The following is a 26,137-nucleotide window of genomic DNA, read 5'->3' as shown; positions in this document are numbered from 1 at the left end:
GCCCATGGTGTCCTATCGATGATCTATCGAACTTTTGCAAGTAGAGATATGGACGTGATAATCCCATTATATAAGGCTTATGTTAGACCACACTTGGAATACTGTGTTCAAGTATGGAGACCGCACCTAAAGAAAGACATCTAGCTTCTTGAAAGGGTGCAAAGAAGGGTAACTCGCCTGGTGGGATCGGCAAAAGGGCATCCTTATGAAGAAAGACTTCGAATATGTGGGTTGCAGAGTTTGGAAACTAGACACCTTAGAGGAGATTTGATTGAGGTGTTTAAGGCTCTGAGAGGCATCAGTAAAATGAAAGAGGACAAAATTTTCAAGATTATAAATGATGCTAGAACTAGGGGACATAAATTCAAGTTACGGGGGGAAATGTTTAGATTGGACTGCAGGAAGTTTTATTTTAGCCAGCGAGTTATAAATTACTGGAATACGTAGCCTTCATGGGTGGTAGAGGTCGACAGTTTGGGGAAATTCAAAGGTCATCTGGATAGTACTTTCGGGTAAGGGAAGCACATAGGATGATAGGTTTAATTTCCTTTTTATTTATATTTTATTTTATTTATATATATATATATATTTTTTTTTTTTTTTAAATTATTATTATTTAGTTATTTATTTTATTTAATTATTTATTTTTTGTTTTTATCATTGTTTTGTTCGGATTTTTTTTTGGCTGGTGCAGCATAAGCCCTAGGCTTTCTTGCACTATGCGGCCGTTACTAATACTAATATCATTTATAAATACAGAAAACAACAATGGACCCAACACTGAACCCTGAGGGACTCCACTAATAACATTAGTCCATGATGAGCAGTGTCCATTGATTACCACTCTCTGTCTTCTCCCCCTCAACCATCCCTTTATCCATAGCAGCAATTTGCCTCCAATGCCACACTGCTCCAATTTGTACAGCAGTCTTCCATGTGCAACAGTATCAAAAGCCTTACTAAGATCCAAATATATAATATCAAAGTTATTCCCTGCATCCAGTTCTTTTGTGACTGCATCATAGTATCCAATCAAATTGGTCAGGCAAGATTTTCCCTTAACAGAACCATGCTGTGTCCGAGCTATAACTGAAGTCTTGTCTAGATGATTCTGCAATGCTTCTTGAACCAGTGCCGCCATTAATTTTCCTGGAACAGAAGTTAAACTCACAGGTCTATAATTACTTGTGTCAGCCTTTGATCCTCCTTTGTGAATTGGGGTCACATTTGCACATCTCCAGTCTATGGGTACCTCCCCTGAGTCCAAAGAAGCTCTCATAATTATGGCTAAAGGTTTGCTTACTTCCTTTGCTGCATTCTTTAATATAACTGGATAGATCCCATCCACCCCGGGTGCCTTTTTTATGTTTATCCTCAACAATTTCTCCTCCACTTTCCTCTCAGTTATTACAAAATCATCTAGCTCACTGCCAGAGTTTACTTCACCTCTGGCATTCCCCTTCCTGAATAACTCCTCATGTGTGAATGTAGATGCAAAATACTCATTTAGTTTGTTAGCCACCTGAGCAGGATCCTCAACTGTTGAACTATCAATATCCAGAGGACCAATCTGATTCATCCCTTTCCTTCTAGAGTTTACATAAGTAAAGAACTCTTTTCTGTTTTACTTTGCATCCTTTGCCATGGATTTCTCATAATCTGCCTTTGCCTGCCTAATCTCCTTTGTGACTTGGTTACAGACCAGCTTATATCTATCATAGGCTTCCATGTCACCCATTTATTTATATGTATCCCATGCATTTTTCTTCTCTGCCATATGTCTCATTAGTTCATCTGACATCCATTTAGGCCTAAACCTTGAACAATATTTCTTAGTTGGTATGTAAAGCCTAGTAGCTTCCAAGATAAGTTCTTTGAATGCTTCCCATTTTGAATTTGCTGTTGGTAACGTCATCAGTTGGTCCCACTGTATAGAATTTAAATACTGTCTCAGACCATCGTAGTCTCAGACCATCTGTTTATTTGGGGCAAATCTAAAAAACAGAACCCAATCGAGAAAATAGCCAGGGTTTACTTCGCTTAATTGGAACAACATGCCGTTTAATTGGGGCAGAAGACTGCAGCATTGGCGATTACCCTACGATTGTCTCTGACCATACCATGTGGTTCGGTCGGATTTCTGGAGGTCACAACCATAAAACAATAAAAACAATTAGCAGTCACCTGTTTATTGGGCTGTTCTGTTAGTGCAATATATCATAAACGGATAGTAAACTCGATCTTATTGAATTTGTGATAATACCGACAGCTGGAATTCTGTGAGTTATTATGGTGAAATGTGTTTACACTTCCATGGAATCTTCAATCATATAAAAAATTTAATTTTAAGAATCTTCTCTTCATTCCTATTTTTAAAGCTTCGTAACTCGTTACTCTGTTCTCATTTGCGCATATCATGTTACTTGCAATTCGTGTGTGTGCCATGTTCTTTGTTAGTGACTGCTTACCTTTTTACTGTTTTAAATTTTAACCCCAACCTACAAGTGTCAGTGAACAGAAATGTCAACTAGTTGGTATGTACATATTGCAGGGCGCCTCCGTAGCCAGGTGGGCAGGAGCAGCAGTGTGTAGCACACACTTCTTGATTAGATCGGGGTTTGAGCCATGACCGCCCAATACGGAAGATGTGGAAATGTCAGGGAATGACCACTGCATATCCCCGGAGCAATATGGCCTTAGTTGCTAATGCTCCTAAAAACCAAATAACAAACAAAGCAAACATATTAAAGTATGTATTAATTATTCTGATTATCACGTATATTCTTCCAATTTTCACGTATCATTTAATTTTTTAATTGGTAAGGTAATAAAGGGTAAATTTGTGCTTAATATATCTTGACTTTTATAGCCTATGGATAATATTTCTCCTATTTTTGCTAATTAGAATCACTGTTTAATAGAATTAAAATTCTTCAATTCACAAATCGGGATCACAATGACCTACGCTTACTACACATTGTATAGTGAACGGTACTTTATTATGGTGACTGCATCGTAATGTGATTTGATTGTACAATAAACCAATTTTAAAGCGGGGGTCCATTGTATTTTTAACTTTTTTTATGTGAAACTTCGGATAATTACTCGTGCAGCCGCTTATTCGTGCCAAAATGCCCTAGTCCCAATGTGTCCCAAATAACCGGAATCGATTGTATTTTTCCCTGTCCTTGATGACTTAAAATTAAATCATTAAGTTTTTCAAATATATCAACAAGGTAGCTAAGTTTTCCAAGCTATTTTTTAATTGTAAACAATTGAGAAAGGTTCTGATCTGTATCTGATAAAAACAATAAAACTTCATGTTTGAGGCCAAAAAGACATCGCAACACTTTACCACTGGACAACCACCTCACTTTCGTATATAAAAGAAGCATTTCATAAGCAGATCTCATTTCATTACAAAGGGTAGTGAAAAGTGTGCTAATTCAGCTTCTACGTTCAATAAAGTTGATCACACTTACTGCATATTTCAAAACTTCGTGCAAATCAGTTTACATTTCTTTCGCCACTAATGCTTCCCTATGTATAATGCAATGATTAAAAATTATATTTGGATCAATTTCCTTTACTTTGCCTTTTAAACCTTTATTTTCTCCTGTTAATGCAGCCATCAGCACAAATTGCAACACAGTTGTTCCACGTTAGATTATTTGTTTGAAAGAAAATATTTATAACATCAAAAATCTTCAAACCCGTCGTTCTTCCTTCCAAAGCTTTGCGAAATAGAAAATCCTCAAGTATCTCCCTTGTAGCAGTATACAACATATACAATAAGTTGAGCAAGGTTTGAAATATCTGTGAATTCATCTAATTGTATTGCAAAAATTGGACTTTCTCTCAACTGATTTAATAAATTGAATTTTATGTTGTCCGATTACTGTAATACATCTCGAAACTGTCTCTGGACAGAGGAATGGTTTTTAAATCATTGTTGTACTTTTCTCCATGCATAATTGAAATAATTTTTATTGCAGCAAGGAGAATGCACAGAATTACGAAGCAGAATAAAGCTTGCATGCAACCAGGGCCGGTGGAAAACAGTAAGCCTGATAAGCAGGGCATGGGGGTGCCGAAATTCAAAATTTTTATTATAATTATATTTAATAAAAGTATCTCAAGGGTGCCAAATACATTTCTGCCTAGGGGTGCCAAAAACCCTAGCACTGCACCTGCGTGCAACACACTTGCTGTGTATATTTACTGCTACCGCACATTTGCACCTCTGGCCTTTAGGCAATTTGAGAATTTGTGCTGTAGGAAGCACAAATTAAATGCTAAAGGGATTACCATAAGGGATTAATTGAGAATAATTAATTAGTATTTCCTCAGCATTTGATTAGTACTGAGAAGTACATATTAATACGTACTGAGAAGTGGCACTAGTCGGTTGCTTTTGTGTCCATAGCCAGTGAGCAAATTAAGGCATATTCCCGACACAGTGCGCAGTAGGGTTCATTCATATCTCAGACTTAGTTCGAATAGCAAGGTCTTTACACCTACAGTATTGAAAAAAAAAAGTAATTTTAGCAACAGGTTTTTAGCTTTTATGTACACAAAAAATAAATTTATTTAAAAATTTCCACGACGCCTTTGTTCTGCGACCCCTCTGGGTGTCGTGCCCCCACAGCTTGTGCACCACTGCCCTAGCTCTCTCTATGTCTGTAACTCCTCACTTTTGACCATGGTTTTTTTGACCAAAAAAAATTTAAAAATTTCTGTTTTAGGATATATTGTCACCTGATATGTTTATATGATTGTGTATGGCTTCTTATATGTTTGCTCTAAAATGTTTTGTTTGTTCTAACATGTTTTCATTTTTATTATTCTCTCTTTCTTAAATCTAAAACTCCCTCAACCAGGACACAGATGCATTGTTTATAAAATTCATACACTGCAATTTGTATTTTTACCTATAAATTTTTTAAAATTATGTATTTTAATTTTTCTCTGTAGTCATTCTGTTTATCAGGTGTAACTTGGAGTGCTTTTCAAGAAAGGCTGCTCCTTAGTGTGGCTAGCAAATATCCAGTAACTTTTTTTTTTTAGCAATATCAAACTGATTTCCATATACCTGAGTTTTCACATGCTATGTTTGGATTATACCAAGCATTCCAAAACAATTGTTTTATGAATGTATTTTATCAATACAGTTATCTCTGTTTTCCATTATGTTTTAAACAAAATATAAATATTGATATTTCTAATTTTTTATTTATTTTGTTGTGAACAGTTAGATACTTCAAAATTTAATTAAATGGAATTTTAGTAACTGCCATTAAAAATAAGAACTTGTAGCTTCATTAAAACGTTGACTTAAAACTAAGTGATTATTTTTTAAATGTTTTCTAAAACTTATTTAGCAGGAGGTAATCTTAACTTAACTGAATTAGTAAGCAGTTATTTAAAGAATAGCAGAGGTGCAAAAACTTATTAAAAAAAGTTTTAAATATTTAACCATTTTTAAAACAATACTTGGCTCTGTTAGCTGTTTGGGTGTTTAAGTTTTTGTTTTCCTGTGCCTAAGTCTGGGTTGTATCTAGCATTGTTAAAATTTTTATTTATATAAAAGGCCTTTTTATTTATATAAAAGAATTTAATTTACAAAGGTTATTCAAATGAAAACCACAAAAGTTAAAAGTTGTATTTCGTGAACACACTGAGACTACGAATGTCACCCTTCGCTGTAGTCCCTATTACATTTGATGTGTCTTTCCCTGAGAGAATTTTTGTGGTTGGTGTTGAAGCCATTTGTGCACCATTGTCGTGATCTCTTCATCTAATGAGAAGTGACATTGTATCTTTTAGTGGCCAAAAAAGGTGATTATCACATGGATCCATTTCTGAAAAGATGGCAGATGGGGTCATAACCTCCAACTTCATCTCCTATGTCTGATTCATTGTAGAACTGGAAACATGTGAGGCTGGGTGTTATCACGCTGCAAGCATACACCAGAGAACAGCAAACCACTTTTATTTTGAATTGTTGGCTATAAATGGTTCAGAATCACATCACAATATTTGCTACTTGTTATTGTTTATTTTTTCTCCAGGCAATTTTCCAGAATCACTCTTTTTATTATACCAGAATACAGTGAGTAGCACTTTCCTGGCCAATGCTTTGATATGCACTTTCTTCAGTTGAGGGGAGGCTGTATAGCACCACTCTGAACTTACGTGTTTGTTTGCTGTATGGTGTGTAATAGTGTACCCATGATTCACCTCCAATCACTGTATTTTCTAAGAAAGCATTTCCTTCGTACTCATACTGTACAAGAAGCGTGGAATGCATCATATTGACTCATTGTTTCCTCAGTGACTGGTGTTAAATGCTGAGGAATCTATCAAGCACACACTTTTGAAATTGCAACTCATTTGCATAATGATACTATGCACTGAAGCAACACTAATTTTTCATGAAAATGCAATTTCTTCAACATTAATACAACTATGTCCTCATATGAGTTCTTCCATTGTTACTATGACATCTTGTTTGTTGTTGTTGTTGTTTGTTATTTGGTTTTTAGGAGCATTAGCAACTAAGGCCATATTGCTCCGGGAAATGCAGTGGTCATTCCCTGACCTTTTCCCATCCTCCGTATTTGGTGGTGACGGGCTCGAACCCCGGTCTAATCAAGAAGCGTGTGCTACGCACTGCTGCTCCTTCCCACCTGGCTACGGAGGTGCCATGACTTCTTGTGTTACCAGTGTACTTGCCCTGGTTGATACAATTGATACTAGGGCAGGCACATTGATGCCATTCTTAAAACTTATTCACCTATATGTAGACCAGCCGTTAACTCATGCATACTTCACTCTACTGAGCAAACATTGTGCAATAAATTTCTGAAGGTTTTATTCCTTCTGCATTCGGAAATTGGATTACATAACACATCTCTACCTTGGTGGTTGACTGCAAGAGTACCACCATCTTAAATATTGACTGTTTCTAAATGATTCCAGAACAAAGTGCCATTTTTGCCAGCAGACTTCAATCAATAATCTGATATAACATTATCATCAGTTTTTGCATAATATTCATTTTAGTTTAGTATTGCAATTTTCACTTGAATGACCTTTGTAAAAAAAGTTTCATGTAAAAGTAAGAGAATCTTCTTTTATCTGTCATGATTTTGAAATTTAGTATCTTTTCTTAATGTGAATACATATTTTGACATCTCCCTTTTCTGCTAGAACAACAGACTAATGGTCTCACCATCAACTTCAGGTAATTTGGGGAATAGAAGAATAACTACATGGCAACCACGGTATGATAACTTCATTTGAGAGATATTTTAAGGCTGCTACATATGAAGGCTGGCCAAGAATAACTGAGGGTAATCCCTGTATTAGGACTGTACCCATTCAACCTGTCACTGTATTTTTAAAAGTATCCTTTTGTAGTTGCAGGGCACATATCCCAATTCTGTTTTTCTGTAGACCATCTTTTAGCACACCTTTCAGTTTTAATTTTGAAACGTCAGTTACTTTCATATTTCATCCATTTTTCCAGTTTCATCCATTTTATTCCAGTTTCATCCTAATTCCTGTATATCCTGACCTGTAACATGCTTCTTACAGTATGTTCCAAGGCTTTTTTGAGAATTTAAGTAGTACAGATCATTGATGTGAAAACAGATGTGCTTGCAATGAAACCTTTTTGTAGCAAAGAAAATAATTAGCATACATAACAGATTTCATTTTTTCTTACTTGCTTTTTTGATATGAGAGATGTGGTTATTTACTGAGCTTTTTTCAAGAACACTGTGGGGTAAGTCATCTTTCATCGCTTGTGGTTAGTATTAGTAGTGGCAAATGATGCAAGAAAGCAAGCTTATAAAGCATCAGCCAGAACAAAAAAAAAAACCTTCCCACATGACCTAACCATCCCCTCCAGTAATTTGTCTAGTTCCTCCCTGAATTTATTCAAACTACCCGCTTCCTCAACAACAGCAGAGAGAAGTTTGTTCCTAAAATCAACTGCCTTTTGGCTTAAGGCAAACTTCCACATGCCATCCTTCCTCAGTTTGAATTTAGACCTTTCTGTTTAACTTTGTTTGATTATTTAGACCATTTTGTTTTACCCTTTCTGCTAGGGTTTCATTTGTAATAACAGGGTTGAAAATGCTGCACAAATATCTACAAGATCACTCTTTTTGACTATATTGGTTATGTAGCATCCAAGCCAAAAAGACTCTCCAGTTTCATATTTTATCCATATTTAAATATATATTTTTTATATAAATACATAAAAAAAAAAAATTTTTTTTTTACATATGTATAAGCTTTCGGCAATTTGTTTTCGTAGGTAATTACTCTTTAACTAACAACAAATTTTTACATATAGTCTACAATTATCTTTCTTTAATTTGAATCTGCCCACTTATTTTCATCATCCTAGATAGAAAAAGGTTGTATTCCCATCTTATTGCAACCCGTGGTGCCTTTTCACCTTCAACGATGTTGGGTGCTACTTTTAGTTGATAATTTAATTTGGAATTATTGTAACTCAGATACAGAAACCTTGTATATACTAGCATCATGGCTCAATTGCCAATTTGTTTTAGACCACTTCTAATACTTACCTAATTTGAGAAGTGAGCACATTATATTGGTTTTTTTTAATTACTTAACAGATTTAATTAATTAAACTATACATTTAAATGAACCATACATTTGAGTTCTATGCCTCCTCCCTTCTGAATTTTACATGATGGCCACTGCACTATGCTAGTGATGGGCATAATCATAATTGAATTTTCATTCAATTATGGAAATAATCGAATTATTAGTAGTTATTAACTACAAATGATTTTCCATAATGGAATAACTCATTCATGTGAGTATAACTGAAACTTATTCATATGAACACTCGTTCATATGAACTCATTCATGTGAGTATAACTGAAACTTTATTCATATGAACACTTGTTCATATGAACTCATTCATGTGAGTATAACTGAAATAATCTGATGATTCACTATAATTGAAATAATCAATTATCGCCCCTCCATTATGCCCAATGCTCTCCTACACCATATTCTTGGTCTGTTGCAAAGAAAACTGTGAATGAAAAGAATGAAATTACACAAAGAGGATGAAATTCTGGTTCTACTGTTTCTGTAATATTTTATACATATTACTTACCACCATTTTAGTTTTGCAGCTGTGTCAGTATTATACAAGATAATTCAAAAGACATGTCACCTATTGTCTTTTATTTCAATTATTATTATAAAGTTAATGATTACAAATATTACAGTAAATGTTGAAAGTGTTCTCAAATGTAAGCATGAATTGTTTGATTTCACCGTATTTGATGATATTTGGTATCTAAACAGTTATCACTGAAATTTCTCTTTTGGTATCAACTTTTACAGTCATTTTTCCAGTATGGGAAAGGTTGTTAGGGTATAACAATCCTTTTAAGTAGCCCAAGAGATAAAAATCCAGGTATTAGCATTAGCATTAGTAGAGGCATATGATGCAAGAAAGCAAGCTTATGCAGCATCAGCCAAAAAAAAACCCACTCCCATTTCACCCATCCGTTTGTTCGAAATACCTGTCCAGCTGAGCCTTAAATTTATTTAGGCTATCAACTTCCACGACAAGGGATGAAAGTCTGTTCCGTCAACCAACTACCCGCTGGCTAAAGGCAAATTTCCGCACGTCTATCCTACATCTGTCTTTCCTCAATTTGAATTTATTGCAGATATTCAATTATGAACACGTGATGTGCCTGAAAAGATGTCATAATACTATCATTGTAAACAAAACACTACTGGTTAGTGATTGAAAGCTAACATAACTGTTGGACATCTGGGTATGACTAGGGCTGCCACCTCTCTAACCTTAAAAATTGAGGACATTTGGGCAGAAAAATCCGGACTTTTGAGGATGCCTTTCCCTATTGTACCAAAACACACCTTACATTCTCTTACAGTATTTTCAAAAATGCCTATGCCTTTAATAACGGTTTATAATGATAATAGGATAATAACAGTCACTGGCAAAGTAATAACATGTTAAATATTTTAATTGAATATCTCAAATCCCTTAAATTAACAGAATTTGCACTTGCCATTCTCATGCAGATTGCTTAACTTGTAAAAAATGATACAGAAAAAATTTACTTATGGTATGAATAAAAAAAAAAGCTTATTTTTCTCAGTGTAATTTATTTACTGTTCTCTACATTTCTTTTATATATATATATTTTTTTTTTTGATGCAATTTTTCTCTGTAAATCTGTGTTTTTGGATATTGTCAGCATGTCACTGAAATTGAATTTTGTAAGCATTAGCCCCTTAATAGAATCAACAGTAAATGAGTTTCTATCCTTAGACCACTGCATTTCCATCATTGAAAACAGTCTTTTAGTAAATGTATATGGTGGTATGGAAAAGAAAAATTGAGCAATTATTAACAGCTCTGAGAAAAACTCTTCATTCTTACAGTGGCTAAAATAATTAGCCCATCTTGCATTACAAGGAACAGAAACATCAGTATCCTTAATTTCTGTTACAAATTTTTTTTAAATTACAAAACTGATCAAAGCACTTCACATCATCCGCGCGCACGCACACACACACACACACACACACACACACACACACACACACACACACACACACACACACACACACACACACACACACACACACTCACTCCCCTTTGGTATGAAGTTACCTAATTGCTGAAACCACACTATCCCATTCAAGTGGCTCTCTTAAAGACACCCACTTGAAAGAAGAAACTTCTTCCAGTGGTGTCAGCCACATGTCCAAGTATTCAGTGTATGATGAATATAAATTCTGGATATTTCTTCTGAAAACTCCACATTTTTTCTGTATATCTCTCTCCTTGCCTCTTCTCCAACATTTCCTTGACTTTGAGGGAAATGAACTGATATTTACTCCTTTCTGACAGAATATCCCCTACGGAAGCAAGAGCTTCAATAACTTCTATCAAAGAATTGTCATTTCTTTCAGTGCTCATTATATGTGAATTGAAGACTCACATTACAGTTTGGCAATGAACAAGATAAGTTTCACTAAAACTCATCTTCAAAGAAAAGTTTTAAAATCTTGGGGGAGGGAGGTTTCTTGAGACAAAAAGAAAGATCTTAGGACTTATAATCCTTTCAATTGCAGGCTATAGAGAAAGCCAGCATGTTCTGCTATGATGCAGAAGTTTTTTTTAGGTAATCTCTGTAAATTGGCAGAATTTTTTTTTTAGGGTTTCAACACGTACAGTGTAGACACTGAAATAATTAAAAATCTTAAGAACAAAGGCATCAATATCTACATCAATTGCATCTGCTCCATGCTAGATACAGTTATGCAGAATGTGGGCAGGGCAGCCCATTCCTATTAGCAATCGACCAAATAATCTTTGTAAATTTGAAAATACGTTGTTCCCATTGTATCTCTGCACTCCTCCAAACATGATGTTACAATTATCTTCACCAAATGCAATACATTTCTTATCCAGGCCACTTTTACACAAGGTCTCATAAACAGCCAGAAATAGTAGCTGTGAAATAGAAATAATAGCAAGTCAGAAATAGTATCTGACTTGCTATTTAATTCTATTAGCTTAACCTTTTAGCTACCATTTTTCCATTCAAAATAATGCACAAGAATAGGGAAAATTATCAGAAATCCACTATTAGTGGCATCAGTGGAAACTCCAAAAAACTGTACATTCTGCAGGGACTTAACAACTTCTTCAACTGAATGGACTGCTAAGACAGTTAACTATGGCTTCAATCTTTGTTTTTGCACAAGATAACCTCCTAGCAATATCTGAATCAGAGCATATCGAATTTAATAATTCTGCTGAACAAGACATCGATTTATAGCTGTGGTAATGTGCCACTGTATGAAAGGCAAGGGTTTCTTCAGCAACAGAAACTCTTGCATCAAGCCTTTTAGGGGCGTTTACTAAAAAGTCTGTTACCTTGCTGCAAGATATTTCAAATCTCATGTTCTTATGTTTCTCTAAATTCATGTGGATGTCCAAATAACCTGAACCCTTGTTAGCACCTGAGATGTAGCTTTCTGGACTGCAAACGATGCATTCGCCTCCTCATCTACTCTTCCCTTTCGAACACCTGAATATTTCAACCTCAAGTCGTCTGTAAACTTGCACTTCCTTTTCAGCATAATTCAGGGTAATCCTGAATTTATGTAAATTAAAGAATTATTTTAATTTAAATAGTAGAAATACAAAATTATTTGGAGAAGTTTGTTTGTTTGACTCAAATTTAATAGCAATGCTTAATTTAGCAGTGGTACTCACCTTAGTATAATCTGCAATTAATGCTTGGGATAGGAAATTAAATAAATTGAGGTTGGGGTAATGAATTGAAAATCGGAATTAAAATAAGCTCAAGGAAGTAGGAGTGCACAACTTCATCCTTGGTTGTCATTGATGAAATAGTCGATAAATTAATTAAGGAATTTAAAAGTTTGAACTGGGTAGGCCAAAAGTTGTAACGAGTTGACTTTCGTTTGTTAACATCTTCAGTTGGCGATGATGAAGTAGGGAGAGAATGCGTATATTTAAAGGAGTTCTAAGTTCCTGTGATGCTCTTTGAAACATGTGGGAATCTCAGGTGCATGAGATTCCAGACCGGGGAAAGATTGTAGGGTAGTTTTGTGTTTATGACGTTGAGTTTGGAGTGACGGCGAAACCATTCTATGATGAGGGCTTCGTACTGAAAAATTTTATAACTGGATTTTAATTTAATGATAGTGATGGCTGAATCAATTAGAGGGTTGTGATTATTGGAATGTATGTGTTGTGTAAGTTTGGTACTTGATTGTCCTGTTCTAAAACTATTGTAATGATAATATGCCCGTGTATTAGGTGTTTTTGTGGAACCCTATTTGGTGGTGATGCTTCCGATATAACAGGTATTGCAATTTTGTTGACATTTTATTAGGTATATGATGTTATTCATGTCATTAATTTGATATTTATATGTTTCTTTGTATGAATTGAACATTGAGCTAAGTTTGTTATAAGCAGAGAATGTAAGTGTGTTTTACCTGTAAACACCCGGCGGAACTGTCTGGCCAGACAGCTGAGGTAAGGGAGAACAAACGTGTGTTGCTATTTGCATTGTGTTTAGGTGAATTATTGATGTTATTTTTGGTGGTAGAAATGGTATGTTGAATTAACTGAAATGGGTATTTTCTAGCCATAAACTTTTCTGTAAGATATTGAAATTCAGTAGATAGGTCATCTTGTGTGGAGCTGTATTTGATGGTGTTATAAACCTGATTATAAAGAACAGCTTTTTTTGTACTAAGTGGATGGTGTGAGTCAAAATGCAGGTATTTCCCTGTATGTGTGTTTTTTCTGAAGATTCTGATTCCAAGTTTGGTATCTGTTTTGTATATAGTGAGATTAAGAAAATTGATCTGTTCGTTTACTTCTGTTTCAAGTGTATATTTTAATCTGTCATGTATTGAGTTAAATTTAGTGAAAAGGTTATCGATTATGGTTCTATTGCCTATTATTAGTATATCGTCTGCATAACATATGTATAATTTAATTTCTGGGGGGTAAGGCTGTAGTATTTATTCTCGATAGTTGCTAGGTAAATTTCGGATAAGGGGGCGGAAATTCCTAGACCCATAGGTAGGCCGAATATTTGTTGGTATATATGATTATGGAACCAAAAATGTCTGACGTCTAATAGGAATGAGGTCAGAACTAAAATATTATTGATGGGGAGAGAGGTGCGGTTGGATAAGGTATTATCTTTCATACATTTGTGTAAAGTGAAACTACGTCGAAAGATGCTAGAGTATCTCCGTTGGAGATTAAGGTAGAACTTATTTTCTGAAATGCTTGAATAGTATTGCTAACTTTGTATTTAGAGAATCTTGTGGGGGGGGGGGGGGAAATGATTTTTACTAAAAAAGAGGATAGATTAGCGAAGGCAGATTTGCTGAAGGAAATTATTGGTCTTAAGGGTCGGTCAGGCTTATGTAGTTTGGTGATGCCAAACGTGTGGAAGGATGTTATTCTGTATGCAATTTGTTGCAATGTGTGTAAATTAATTTTGTTGTTTGTCCTTAGCCTTTTTAAGATGGTATAGAGTTTATTTTTAAGTTTGGTGATATTATATGTATTGTCAAGTTCATAGGTATCTTGATCGGAAAGGATGTGTTCCATTTTGTTAAAATAAGTGCTTTTATCTAAAATTACTATGGTATCACCTTTATCAGCTTTTTGTATAATGATGTTGGAGGTATTTTGTATTTTCTGTATATCTGATAATTGTTGTTTATTTATATTAGGTTGTGAACGGAGTTTTGAACTGAGAATGGAATTGGTTTGATGTATGATGCACAGTGGCGGATTAAGGATAGTTGGGGCCCCTAGGCAAATTATATTTGGGGCCCCCCAAAAAATAATAATAAAAAAAAAAAAGAATAAAAAAAAAATAAAAGTTAGGTGGCATTGAAATTTTGTACTTTTGAATTTTTTGTTTAAATTTTCGCTTAAATTAATCAAGATTTTTATGATGTTTACTGAAAACATTAATCTATTTTAGAACACTATAGGAAAATGTCTTGGCTTGGGCCCCCCCCAAAGCCTGGGGCCCCTAGGCATGTGCCTCATTGCCTTAATGGGTAATCCGCCACTGATGATGCGCCATATTCCATTCCATTCTCAGTTCAAAACTCCGTTCACAACCTAATATAAATAAACAACAATTATCAGATATACAGAAAATACGAAATACCCCCAACATCATTATACAAAAAGCCGATAAAGGCGATACCATAGTAATTTTAGATAAAAGCACTTATTTTAACAAAATGGAACACATCCTTTCCGATCACGATACCTATAAACTTGACAACACATATAATATCACCAAACTTAAAAATAAACTCGATACCATCTTAAAAAGGCTAAGGACAAACAACAAAATTAATTTACACACATTGCAACAAACTGCATACAGAATAACATCCTCCCACACATGTTTGGCATCACCAAACTACATAAACCTGACCAACCCTTAAGACCAATAATTTCCTTCTTCAAATCTGCCTTCGCTAATCTATCCTCTTTTTTAGTAAAAATCATTTCCCCCCCCCCCTCACAAGATTCTCTAAATACAAAGTTAGCAATACTATTCAAGCATTTGAGAAAATAAGTTCTACCATACTCTCCAACAGACATACTCTAGCATCTTTCGATGTAGTTTCACTTTACACAAATGTACACCTACCTTTCACACTACAGGCTTTACAGGATCTCCTAATGAAAGATAATACCTTATCCAACCGCACCTCTCTCTCTCTCTATCAATAATATTTTAGTTCTCACCTCATTCCTATTAGACGCCAGACATTTTCAGTTCCATAATCAAATATACCAACAAATATTCGGCCTACCTATGGGTCTAGGAATTTCCGCCCCCTTATCCGAAATTTACCTAGCAACTATAGAAAATCAAATACTACAGCCTTACCCCCCAGAAATTAAATTATACATATGTTATGCAGACGATATACTAATAATAGGCAATAGAACCATAATCGATAACCTTTTCACTAAATTTAACTCAATACATGACAGATTAAAATATACACTTGAAACAGAAGTAAATGAACAGATCAATTTTCTTAATCTCACTATACACAAAACAGACACCAAACTTGGAACCAGAATCTTCAGAAAAAACACACATACAGGGAAATACCTGCATTTTGACTCACACCATCCACTTAATACAAAAAAAGCCGTTCTTTATAATCAGGTTTATAACGCCATCAAATACAGCTCCACACAAGATGACCTATCTACTGAACTTCAATATCTTACAGAAACGTTTATGGCTAGAAAATACCCATTTCAGTTAATTCAACATACCATTTCTACCACCAAAAATAACATCAATAATTCACCTAAACACAATGCAAATAGCAACACACGTATTGTTCTTCCTTACCACAGCTGTCTGGCCGGACAGTTCTGCCAGGTGTTTGCAGGTACAGACATCACACTTACATTCTCTGCTTATAACAAACTTAGCTCAATGTTCAATTCATACAAAGAAACATATATCAAATTAATGACATGAATAACATCATATACCTAATAAAATGTCAACAAAATTGCAGTACCTGTTATATCAGAAGCACCACCACCACTAAATATGGTTCCACAAAAACACCTAATACACGGGCATATTATCATTACAATAGTTTAGAACAGGACAATCAAGTACCAAACTTACACAACACGTATATTCCCAATAATCACAACCCTCTAATCGATTCAGCCATTACTATCATTAAATTAAAATCCAGTTATAAAATTTTTCAGTACTAAGCCCTCATCATAGAATGGTTTCGCCGTCATTCCGAACTCAACGTCATAAATGCATACTACCCTACAATCTTTCCCCGGTCTGGAATCTCATGCACCTGAGATTCCCACATGTTTCAAAGAGCATCACAGGAACTTAGAACTCTTTTAAATATATGTGTTCTCTCCCTACTTCATCATTGCCAACTGAAGACGTTAACAAACGAAAGTCAACTCGTTACGACTTTTGGCCTACCCAATTCAAACTTTTAAATTTCTTAATTAATTTTTCAAGTATTTCATCAATGACAACCAAGGACGAAGTTGTGCACTCCTACTTCCTTGAGCTTATTTTAATTCCGATTTTCAGTTCATTACCCCAACCTCAATTTTTTAAATTTTCTATCCCAAGCATCAATTGCAGATTATACTAAGGTGAGTCCACTAAATTAAGCATTGCTATTAAATTTGTGTGAAATCAATTTGGTACCCAGTACCTTAAGATATTTCTATAATTATTTGATAGTTTTATTTGTTTGTTATTTGGTTTTTAGGAGCATTGGCAACTAAGGCCATATTGCTCTGGGGATATGCAATGGTCGTTCCCTGACCTTTCTGCATCCTCTGTATTTGGTGGTCACGGGCTAGAACACCGGTCTAATCAAGAAGCATGTGCTATGCACTGCTGCTCCTGCCCACCTGGCTATGGGAGGCATTTGAAGAAGTGACTGATTATTTTATCAACTGATAATTAAGAAATATTGCATAAAAAAAACTATGCTTACTCATAAATAAATATGATGAATTGAAGCTGGATGTATCAAATTATTGTTTATACGAACTTCTGAAAGAAGAATAGAAAATGTGAGATCTCTTAAAAAAAAAAAACGAGAGAAAATTTATTTTAAATTGTCTGCTCACCAAGAATGTAAAAGAGAATAAAAAATATGGAGTCAAAAAGTCAAACTGCACGAGCAAATTGTCAGTAACTCCGAATGCACGATAAACTCCTCAATGTCTTATCTGTGTTGTTTACAGCCGGAAGTTGGCGCCTCCATAGCCAGGTGGGCAGGAGCAGCAGTGCGTAGTACACGCTTCTTGATTAGACCGGGGTTCGAGCCCGTGACCACCAAATACGGAGGATGTGGAAAGGTCAGGGAATGACCACTCCATATCCCTGGAGCAATTTGGCCTTAGTTGCTAATGCTCCTAAAAACCAAATAACAACAACAACAATTACAGCCAGTAGCGGAGATTCTTGGGATTACTTCTGCAAAGCTGATTGGTGTATGCTTTAGAAATTTTACCAACGATAAGGATCAGGAGATTTTCAAATTTTAAGAGCCAAAATTCCAGATATTTTCAAAATTTTAGAAATTCCTTCCTGACAGTCCAGGAAAATGAGGATAAATGGTAGCCCTAGGTATGACCAGTGCTGCTACTGTAGCAGCTAGAATCATATTCAATCAAGTTTTTAGCGAAAAATTACCACCTGCTGATTTTGCTGCATGAATTTTGAATCACTTTGTAGAACTCATTGCTTTTTATCAAAAAGTAATTTAACACTTTCTTCAGTATATTTGTTTTTTTGTGTGTGGACTTTGAGGAGTACATACATATATTTACTTTTTCAGATCATACATATATATTTGCCATTTATATAAATACCTAAATACTAAAGTACAGTATATGTATTTATGCATTTTTATATTTACCATATATGTACAGATTATCGTGATCTTTTGGTGATATACTGCTATCTCTTATCTATGTTTCCAACTAGATCCTTGAGGTTGTCACAGACATTCTCTCAGATAGGCCAGACAAGTTGTACTTGCTACCTGGGAGTCTAAAACGCTGATGGAACTGATATTCGGGTGACACTCAAGTCAAGTGGACCCAATTTCGGCGAAGTCCGGACGGTCTGTGACAGCCAAATCCTCTGCTTGCACCTTCATGATCGATGGTGGGACTGTTAGTAATCCTGGGTATAACCTCCATGCACAAGTACATGGTGGGTGACCACCCAGGTGTGAACCAACGTAAACAGGGGTCGAGGTGTGATGCCCACACCACATGGAAGAACGCCAACCCCTCTATGTTACCAGGCAGTACTAGGTGGTAGATGACTCTCATCAACCAGTGAAATACCACCACTTTGCTTATTGGAGGCTTGAAGTGGTGGAACCCAGAGCTAAGTTAGCATTAGCATTTTTTAGCATTAGCATTAGCATTAGTAGAGGCATTTGATGCAAGAAAGCAAGCTTATGCAGCATCAGCCAAAAAAAAAAAAAAAAAAAAAACCACTTCCACTTCACCCCTCTGTTCGTTCAAAATACCTGTCCAGCTGAGCCTTAAACTTATTTAGGCTATCAACCTCCACCACAAGGGATGAAAGTCTGTTCCACCAACCAACCACCCGCTGGCTAAAGGCAAATTTCCGCACGTCTATCCTACATCTGTCTTTCCTCAATTTGAATTTATGCCCTCTCAGGTGATTATTCTGAGCTAGAGGAAGAATCCCATCAGCATTGAGCATGCTTAAACCATTCAAGGCTTTATACACCTCTATCAGATCACCTCGCTGGTGCCTAGTCTCCAGACACTGTAATTTGCAAAACTTAAGCCTTTCTTCGTAAGAGCACCACTTTGTTCCATTCACCAATCTTGTTGCCCTTCTCTGTACTCGTTCCAGCATCCCTACATCCTTCTTGAAATGAGGCCTCCAGACCTGTATACAGTACTCTAGGTGTGGCCTGACCATCGCCTTATACAATGGAATAATCACCTCCTTATCCCTGCTGGAAAAATTCCTGTATATCATTGACAATACTCCATGAGCTACTCTTGCAGCCCATCTGCACTGCTCAGAGAACTTCATATCTGCCTGCACAACCACCCCCAAGTCCCTTTCATTCTCTACCACTGTCAGTGTTGTACCATAGAGTTGATACGTTGCTCTGGGGTTGCTGTTTCCCATGTGTAGTACTTTACATTTGTCAATGTTAAACTTCATTTGCCACCTCTCAGCCCATCTGCTCAACCTTTCCAGATCCTGTTGCAGCAGCATAGTGTCAGTAGTGTCCTTGACAACCCTGCCAACCTTTGTATCGTCTGCAAACTTGGACATTAATCCCGATATACCATCATCAATATCATTTATAAATACAGAAAACAATAATGGACCCAACACTGAGCCCTGAGGGACTCCACTAATAACATCAGTCCACGATGAGCAGTGTCCATTGATTACCACTCTCTGTCTTCTCCCCCTCAACCACCCCTTTATCCATAGCAGCAATTTGCCTCCAATGTCACACTGCTCCAATTTGTGTAGCAGTCTTCCATGTGCAACAGTATCAAAAGCCTTTCTAAGATCCAAGTATATAATATCAAAGTTATTCCCTGCATCCAGTTCTTTTGTGACTGCATCATAGTATCCATTCAAATTGGTCAGGCAAGACTTCCCCTTAACAAAACCATGCTGTGTCTGAGCTATAACTGAAGTCTTGTCTAAATGATCCTGCAGTGCGTCTTTAACCAGTGCCTCCATTAATTTTCCTGGAACAGAAGTCAAGCTCACAGGTCTATAATTACTTGTGTCAGCCTTTGATCCTCCTTTGTGAATTGGGGTCACATTTGCACATTTCCAGTCTATGGGTACCTCCCCTGAGTCCAAGGAAGCTCTCATAATTATGGCTAAGGGTTTGCTTACTTCCTTTGCTGCCTCCTTTAATATAACTGGATAGATCCCATCCACCCCGGGTGCCTTTCTTGTGTTTATCTTCAACAGTTTCTCCTCCACTTTACTCCCAGTTATTTCAAGATTCTGTAACTTACTGCTAGAGTTGAATACACCTCTGGCATTCCCCTCGCTGAATAACTCCTCATGTGTGAATGTCGATGCAAAATATTCATTTAGTTTGTTAGCCACCTGAGCAGGATCATCAACACTTGACCCATCAATATCAAGTGGACCAATCTGATTCATCCCTTTCCTTCTAGAGTTTACATAAGTAAAGAACTCTTTGTTGTTTTTCTTTGCATCCCTTGCCAAGGATTTCTCATAATCTGCCTTCGCCTGCCTAACCTCCTTTGTAACTTGGTTGCATATCAACTTGTATCTATCATAGGCTTCTGTGTCATGTGTTAATTTGTAAGTATCCAATGCATTTTTCTTCTCTGCCATATGCCTCATTAGTTCATCTGACATCCATTTTGGCCTAAACCTTGAACAATATTTCTTAGTTGGTATGTAAAGCCTAGTAGCTTCCAAGATAAGTTCTTTGAATGCTTCCCATTTTGAATTTGCTGTTGGTAACATCATCAGTTGGTCCCACTGTATAGAATTTAAATACTGTCTCAGTCCATCGTAGTCGCCTTTACGGAAGCAATAACCCTTCCCTTTACCCCTAATGGTAGTTACCTCTTTGAGTAAATCCCACTTCAGCACACTTGATCACTGCCACCTAGTGGTTCATTTATCTGCAGATTCTTAATGCATGAAGAATCACTGCTGATAATCAAATCAAGAGTATTACTCCCTCTAGTTGCCTCCCGAACATGCTGATGTAGAAAACAATCATCCAATAAATCCACAAAAGCCCTGCTAGTGTGTGAGTATCCAGCCCCCAAATTCCAGTCAATATCTGGGAAATTAAAATCTCCCATTATAAGACACTCTGATTTACTGGCCCACTCTATTTCCCTGTACAGTTCCTTATTATACTCATCAGAGTCATTAGGCCTATAGCACACTCCTACTCTCAATTTTGATCTCCCAATGTTTATGTCACACCAAACTGACTCCACACTGCACTGTCCAGCGATGTCGACTGGCTTCACTTCCTTGGTTTTTATGTGTTTCTTAACTAATAGCATAACACCTCCCCCCTTCCTATCCTGTCTATCCTTTCTGTAGACGTTGTACTCCCCAAATTGCAGTTCCGCATCCCTTATATCTGTGTGACACCACGTCTCTGATATCCCAACAATATCTGCCTTCGATGTTTTGAGCAATACCTCAAATTCATCAAATTTATTTACTAAACTCCTAGCATTGGTGTACACGCAAGTATACCTGCACCTGTTTCTATTCTTAGCTACCCTAACACAACCCATGTGTTTACTTGTACCACAATGGCTCCCCAACTTTGTGGTACCACAATGGTACCACAAAGTTCCGGTCAACCCTTCCCTATCTCTTCCATCATGCAGTATGATTGATGACTTTTGAGATTATGATGAACGTCGTGGCGAGATCCAATATTCCTTACATTTCGAGGGTACAACTCTAAAACGGTGTTCGCAGGCCGGCCGCTAGTTAGTACAATGGACCAAACCTATTGGTAACTCTGTAGGAGGCTTCCGGATCAGCTAGTGTATAATCTTGCTACCTCTACTCTGCCAGATAGTGACTGGAGGGAGTCCGAGTAGGTGTATGCGGGGAGCATTTTCGAGGCCACGTTATGTCAAGGATCTGGGTATATTCTTACCACGTGTACGCCATATCCAAAAATTTAATTACTTCATACAGCATGTCCCACCCACTTTTTCTTACTATTGAATACACCATGAATTGTCAAACTAATAGAGCAAGCTTATCTGCGAAAAGATCTCAACCTCCAAAGCACTTCTTAATTTATTTCACAAATATACGTGGTCTCAACTCTAACCTCAACAATGTCCATTTCCACTTGCAGTCTGCCAAACCCCATGTACTTTTTCTGACAGAATCTCAGTTATCGGTTGATTCAACTACTGCTCATCTCAGATGCCCAAATTATTCGTTGTATGATTCCTTACGCCTTAAAGGTGGTACATGTGCATATGTCCGTTCTGATATTCCCTGTCAGAGACTTGGCAATTTGGAACTTCTCTCTACCTCATTGTGTCAAATTTATCTGTTGTCTCTACCGTTCTCCCAACTCCACTAATAACTTGGAGCTCTTTGATTTCTTCTCTTTGCAACTTGACTTTCTCCAGTCCAACTTTCCTAACAGTGAGGTAATTTTCCTTGGTGATTTTAATGTTCACAACTCCAGCTGGCGTCCGTTTTCTAGTCACACCGACCCAGCAGGTCGAGATGCTGAGGCTTTTGCAATTACTAATGACCTAGCACAGATTGTTCATTTACTTACAAGAATACTGGAAAATCCTAATCATACAGCCAATACGCTTGATCTTTTTCTCACAAACAACCCTTCTAAGTACACGGTCGAAGTGAGAGGTCCTTTAGGCACTTCAGATCACAACTTGGTTATTGTCTCTTCTCCAATGGAACCTTTATCTCATGGCTATTCCCAACCTCATGTTGTTTGGCATTACAAGAATGCAAAATGGGATGACCTGCGAGACTTTTTTTTCTTCTTTTCCATGGTTGGATTACTCTTTCAAAACTTCTGATGTCAACGTTAGCTCAGATCGTGTCAGTGAAATTATTCTTGCAGGAATGGAATCCTTTATTCCACACTCCATTTTAAAATCTCGTCCTTTATCAAAACCTTGGTTTTCCAATAAATGTGCTAAGGCTGTCCAAGAGAAGAATGTTGCATATCGTAATTGGCTTGTTTCTAATTCTTCAGTTTCATTTTCTGCCTACACCAAAGCTCACAACAATTGTAAAGCAGTTATTAATCAGTCAAACTAGAGTTTGAACAGGCTAAGAGTAGAAAACTTGCTTCCTGCCCTACTGGTAGCCGAGCATTCTGATCTCTTGCCAAAGCTATTGGCTGCAACTTTTGCCCATCTGCTCCCACTTCTGTCAAAAACAGATAGTTCTTTTTTCACTTCAGCTAAAGATAAAGCTGACCAGCTAGCATCCCGTTTTCCTTTCAACTCGTGTATTAAAGATCTGGGTAAAACACCTCCCACCATTCCCAACACGCTCCATTCAATGCCTCCTGTGGTCTTCCGTCAAAAGGATATCAGAAGGATTTTGATGAATCTTGATGCTAAGAAAGCTCCAGGTCCTGATGGTATTTCTCCACTTGTTCTCAAAACCTGTGCTCCTGAACTTACTCCTATTCTTTGCCGTCTTTTTTCACTTTCTTATTCCAAAGGTGTTTTTCCTTCTGCTTGGAAATTTGCTCATATCCAGCCAGTTCCTAAAAAGGGTGACAAATCCCTCCCATCCAATTATCGTCCTATTGCAATTACTTCTACTCTTTCTAAAGTAATGGAGAAATCAATTAACTGCCAACTCTTAAACTACCTAGAAACCTTCTGTCTGATCAACGATCGCCAATATGGATTCCGTCAGTGTTGATCCACTGGTGATATTCTGGCTTATGTTACCCATTTATGGACTAATTCAATGGAAAGGTTCGGTGAAACACAAGTAGTTGCTCTTGACATCTCAAAGGCTTTTGATCGTGTTTGGCATAAAGGTCTTCTAAACAAGCTTCCATCTTATGGTTTGCCAACTGTTTTTAGTAATTGGCTATCCAGTTTTCTCTCTGATCGCTCACTGAGGGTTATGGTAGATGGCTCTCTGTCTTCTAACTTCTCCACTAATGCCAGTGTCCTCCAAGGTTCAGTTCTTTCCCCCACTCTTTTGCTCTTTTGTATATTAATGACCGTCCATTGACTGGAAATCCTATCCATAGTTTTGCCGATGATAGCACATTGCTTGGAAATTTGTTTCCAAGCAATGTGCTATCATCGCAGCGGAAAATTGTTTGGAACTTTCCATTGTGAGAAACCTTGTCCTGCTCAATCAGCTTCAACTTCTCGAAAATCTGCAACCAATCCCTTAAATGCCGATCTTCAGGTAATTCTCCAGTGGGGCAAAGACAACTTAGTTGATTTCAACCCTTCTAAAACTCAGTCTTGTCTTATATCTCGCAAAAAGCATTCTTCTGCTCCTATGCTTATCTTTAGTGACACTCCGATTTCTAGGCAAAATGATATATCTCTTTTGGGGATTACCCTGACTTCTAATCTCTCTTGGCACAAGCACATTACAAATATTGCTTCCTCTGCATCTAAAAAACTTGGTTTTCTCTTTCGCTCTCGGCGTTACTTTTCTTCCAAACAGCTGCTCACTCTGTATAAATCACAAATCCGCCCTGCCATGGAATATTGTTCCCACATCTGGGGTGGTGCCCCCAAAACCTCTCTCATGCTCTTGATTCCATTCAGAAGAGGGCAGTTAGGTTAATTAATGATTCATCTCTAACAGAGTCTCTGCACTCACTTTCTCATAGACGTACTGTTTCTGCTGCATGCCTCTTCTACTGATACTTCCATGGGTACTGTTCTTCTGAATTGGCTTCTATAATTCCCGCTCTCTCTTTCAAAACACTCCAAACACGTGTCGCCACCAGCCAACATCCATTTACTGTCCAAGTTCAAACCCACAGAGCGGCGCCTCCGTAGCCAGGTGGGAAGGAGCAGCAGTGCATAGCACACGCTTCTTGATTAGACCGGGGTTCGAGCCCGTCACCACCAAATACGGAGAATGCGGAAAGGTCAGGGAATGACCACCGCATATCCCGGAGCAATATGGCCTTAGTTGCTAATGCTCCTAAAAAAAAAAACCAAATAACAAAAAATAACAAACCCACAGAACCAACTTTTCATCATCCTCATTTATTCATTTAACTGCCGTTTTCTGGAACAACCTTCCTTCATACGTATTTCCTGAATATTACAATCTACAGAAGTTCAAGTCCAATGTCAACAAATATCTTCTTTTGTCTTCTCAACCTCCAACCCAAGCACGGTACTAAGTACTATAGGTTCTAATACCTCTCGTGTTTGGGGTTCACATAAAAAAACAAACAAACTAATAGTGGATATAGTGTTAATAGATCAACATAAAATTAACTTTGAAAATCAGAGGAGGAGAGTGCATCTATCAGCCATTGTTTGTCAAATTTTGGCATACAAAAGAAAAATTCTGCGGAATTCAGATCCAGAAGTGACAAATAAATAAATTTGCAGAATATTGTATCAAAAAAGTTTTTTTTTTTTTTTACAAATGAACTGACTTGATTTCAGATAATTTTGTTCTAATATTAGGTAGTCAGGTCAGAATAGGGCTTACAATACTGGTCAAAATCTTAATACCAATATTTCGGTATTTTTAATTTTTGAAACGGATACCGGTATTCTAAAAACAAACATTTTTCTCAATAAATTTTGAAGACAATTAGGTGCAATAAAGTAAGAAAAAAAAACAAGTACTGTAATTACTTGAATTCATGTTTTAAATAAAATTTTATTGCAATAATAAAAATTCTGAAAAAAAATCATTAAAAATACAGTTATTCTAAAAACAAAAAAATACATATTGTTACTGCAAAGTTTAGTTATGCTTAAGCATTCACACTACCTGTCCGAATAAAGTGAGCTCTTAAGAAACATAAGCAATCAATAGTAAAATGGATCTAATTTTGGTACATATTTGATTAGCAGCAGAAAATGCCCTTTCGGATTCTATTCTGGTACTGTACTATTGTACTGAGATAATCACAGATGATCTCAGTCCATATTTTCTAGGCTTGGAACTTTTTTAGAAAAAATAGTTAAGTATTTCATTAATTTCCGACTCAAGTTCATCTTTTAAAATCTCGGGCAATTTCTTATTTTGGAAAGAATTTGCAGAACACTGATGTTCTGTTCCATGTTGGTCTTCCATGGTTGAATTATGTTCGTCATTTTCTGAAGGAGAAAGACGTTTTATTCAGCGAAGTATAATTTTTCTCTATAGTATCTTTATTGAGTCTGGGAGAGAGCAAAGAGTGGGGATAAAGAATAAAAAAGAGAGCAAAG

The 26,137-nt window shown here is 36.6% G+C and overlaps 1 protein-coding gene across 4 annotated transcripts in view; it reads left to right on the top strand.

Annotated features, from left to right (window-relative positions):
• Nucleotides 1-26,137, top strand: part of LOC150088358 (solute carrier family 35 member F6-like) — a 329,560-nt gene that overhangs the window by 46,422 nt on the left and 257,001 nt on the right. For 3 of the 4 annotated variants that reach the window (XM_090370737.1, XM_090370736.1, XM_090370735.1), the window contains exon 4: nt 7,213-7,286. In XM_090370737.1, coding sequence (XP_090226863.1) covers nt 7,213-7,286 — 74 coding nt within the window. The remainder of the gene's footprint in view (nt 1-7,212; nt 7,287-26,137) is intronic. The other variant, XM_090370738.1, reaches the window with a different exon arrangement.

This window comes from Mastigoproctus giganteus, chromosome 3, assembly GCF_048544385.1.
Source record: "Mastigoproctus giganteus isolate SK-2022 chromosome 3, ASM4854438v1, whole genome shotgun sequence".
Taxonomy (NCBI): Eukaryota; Metazoa; Arthropoda; class Arachnida; order Uropygi; family Thelyphonidae; genus Mastigoproctus; species Mastigoproctus giganteus.
This window is presented reverse-complemented; position numbering and strand designations above follow the sequence as displayed.